At 36.4% G+C, this 3,067-nt stretch overlaps 1 protein-coding gene across 1 annotated transcript; it reads left to right on the top strand.

Moving 5' to 3' along the window:
• Positions 1–300: 300 nt before the first annotated feature.
• On the top strand, positions 301–2,537 carry LOC146940377 (CASP-like protein 4A3). The gene is made up of 3 exons (XM_085754082.1): positions 301–892; positions 1,903–2,038; positions 2,129–2,537. Exons 1-3 carry the CDS (start codon positions 354–356, stop codon positions 2,324–2,326), a joined length of 873 nt encoding a protein of 290 aa, XP_085610208.1. The 5' UTR covers positions 301–353; the 3' UTR covers positions 2,327–2,537.
• The last annotated feature ends 530 nt before the right edge of the window (positions 2,538–3,067 follow it).

Below are 3,067 nucleotides of genomic sequence, written 5' to 3'. Positions count from 1 at the left end.
TACGCACATACACGACTTTGAAGTTTCAGGTTTAAACCTAAATGAAGATGTCTCGATTCACAATATCGTTCGAGCGAATGTAATCGGTTTAACAATATCGATATTATGGATTGACGCACCCGTGTCATGCTTTTTATTGAACTAAAAACACAAACCAAACTAAAGTCCATACACACACAACTTTATTTTCTTTTTCACTTTCTTTCCTTTTCCCACCCAAGCTTTTCTTTTCTTTTTTTAATTCATTTCTTTTTCTTTTTCTCAATGTTACTTCTTTCATTTCACTTCCTTTTCAAAATCAACTAAAACCAAAGCATGCAAAGGAACTTGAATCCTTGAACAGAAAACTAAGAATGGCAACAAATAACCCAGCCATGAAGAAATCGAGAGGCTCCGATTCTCCAGCCATGAAAAAATCATGGTCAAGAGGCTCCGACTCAACTCAGTTCGAATCACCAGCACGCTTCTGCTCTCCCTTACGATGGGACCCAGCAGACTCACCGGAGTATCGATCACCGGAAAACTCGCCGGGAAAAATGATGGAAAATTCAAATCCAATGGCAGTAGTCGCAGTCAATGATAAGGTAAGGCAGTTAACTCCTGGAAAATTAACGGAGCAACAGAAGCCACCGGAGAATGCTTTGGCAGTGGTCAACCGATCAGAGACGCAACGGCAGGTGACGAAGGTGGGGACCACAGAGGAAGGTGGTGAGCGCGAGAGGAGAGTGAGGTCGGATTCTGTTGGGAAGACGGCGGAGGAGGTGACGAGAAAGGCGGCGTTAGGGTTCCGGCTGTGTGAGGTGGTGGTGTGTTTGATTTCGTTTTCAGTTATGGCTGCGAATAAGACGCAAGGTTGGAGTGGAGACTCTTATGATCGTTATAAGGAATACAGGTATGAATTGATTTCTATGGTTAATTTTGTTGTTTTTTTATTTTGTTTTTTGGTGATTTTCTACATGGGGAAAGTGTCATTGAATCTATTCAAGTATTCTTTTTGTGATCATATATTTGTACGGGTATTCATCAGAATTAGATTCAGCTGAATATGTACTCAAATTAACTGAAATAATAACTTCATTAATAATTTATATTTTTCAAAATGAATAACTATTTAAAATTAACTGAATAAGCTATCTACTATAAAAAAACTGTTTAAAATAAATATTGTAAGTTTTTTCAAAAAACAATTGTGGGTTTTTGAGTGTGTAAATTGTGAATTGTTCGCGCGCAAGTGTAGAGACTAATACTCGAGTCGGGTATGACCATAATAAGTGACAAAACACTCCATAAGAGTTTCAACCTTACATTTTTTAGGATGAGTTTCAACCCAAGACCTCTCTAGTTTAGTTGGAATAGACTTGAACCATCTCATATAAGCACTATTGGGATTTGGGTGATTGTTTGTGGGTTTAGGATATCATTTGCGATATATTTAACTTTTAAATGTTATCTATTTTATTGCTTCAAAGTATATTTGTCGATGACAACTAATCTTCTCTAGAGAACCTAGCTGAATGTACCTTTAGCGGAGTTCCCCCTAACAATCACATTTTGTTCATTTGCAAGGCTTGAGACTTTATTTGCTTGAATAATCTTGGTTTCAACTTAATTTTCTAATTTTTATTGAGATACTTGTACTATTTTTAAAAAGGGAAATGTTAACTAGTGCCCCGTGGCACTAGTTAAGGAATTATAAAAGGAAATTCTGTCTTGAAAATTGTGTATTCTACTTTTTGAAAGTTAAAAAAGTGTTCTTTTTAATGTAAAACTTGACTTTTCTTTCTACTTTTAGTTCCTTAACCAGTGCCCGGGGCACTGGTTAACAAGACCCTTTTAAAAATCATCATATGGCAAATTACATTACCTTAGAAATGTTGATGGTAAAGGTTAGTGATATGGCAGGTATTGTTTATCTGTGAATGTTATCGGATTTGCATACGCAGCGTTACAAGCATGTGATCTGGCCTTTCAACTAGTCACTGAGAAACATATGATCAGTCACCACCTTCGCTATCACTTTCAGTTCTTTATGGATCAGGCAAGTCACACTCTCTTTGCAAAAACCAAACTATCGTTATATTTTTCTCAAAATTGTACCAACATATTTTGCGTGCAAATTGATGAGTAGGTTGTGGCATATCTTCTGATATCAGCATCATCCTCTGCAGCTACAAGGGTGGATGATTGGCAATCAAATTGGGGGAAAGATGAGTTCACAGAGATGGCCACTGTTTCTGTTGCAATGTCATTCCTATCTTTTGCTGCTTTTGCTATGAGCTCACTCATCTCTGGTTACATCCTTTGTACCCGCCGCAACTCCATCTGAATTTTCATGTTTCTTTAGTTTCTTTTCTGCATTTGTGACCAAATTGCATTCAAGATGTTGTTGATGCTGGTCATTTTTTCACTCTACCAATAGACTTGTGTGTATATAAATAGTTTCAGTATATTGTTCATCTTATAAGGGGGAGGGTGAAGAAGCAGAGTTTCCTTGTCTTGTTTCCATTCAAAATTTGCAATGCACTTTTTATTGCTAACTATCTTCCATAAAAGCCTTTGTTACCAGTCACATTTTTTGGTCTACAAGAATGTATTCATACTCTTAAACTCTTTTCAATACTCTGGGTAAGAATTTATTTTTAACGAGACAAAATCTTTTTTTTTTCCTAATAAAAAGTTGGGCTAGAGAAAGATCCATTCCAATACAGGGTAAACAAGTTGCAATTTGACTGCACATCCTAAAAACGTTTTTTTTCCTCTTATATGCTTAAAACTTCCGGAAGTGTATTTTCAGATAATGATTATGCATTTTAAGGAGGTTGCAGTCACCTAAAAAAGTTAGTTTATAATGAACAAAAGATGACCAAGTGAGTTAGCTCGTTGTCCAAATGCGTAGGGGCAAGAGTGCTCAACACTGAACCAACTCAATAGAAAACTCCAAACCGAATCAATTCAAACCGAAAACAGTAAAAAAACCATGTTTGGTCTGTGAATGTATTTGGACTATTTTTTGACTCAATCACTGTTTTCGGTTGGTTTACGGTTTTTATTTTAGCAGCAAAACCAA

This window comes from Medicago sativa, chromosome 3, assembly GCF_051527215.1.
Source record: "Medicago sativa cultivar Bolivia chromosome 3, Bolivia_mono, whole genome shotgun sequence".
Taxonomy (NCBI): domain Eukaryota; kingdom Viridiplantae; phylum Streptophyta; class Magnoliopsida; order Fabales; family Fabaceae; genus Medicago; species Medicago sativa.
This window is presented reverse-complemented; position numbering and strand designations above follow the sequence as displayed.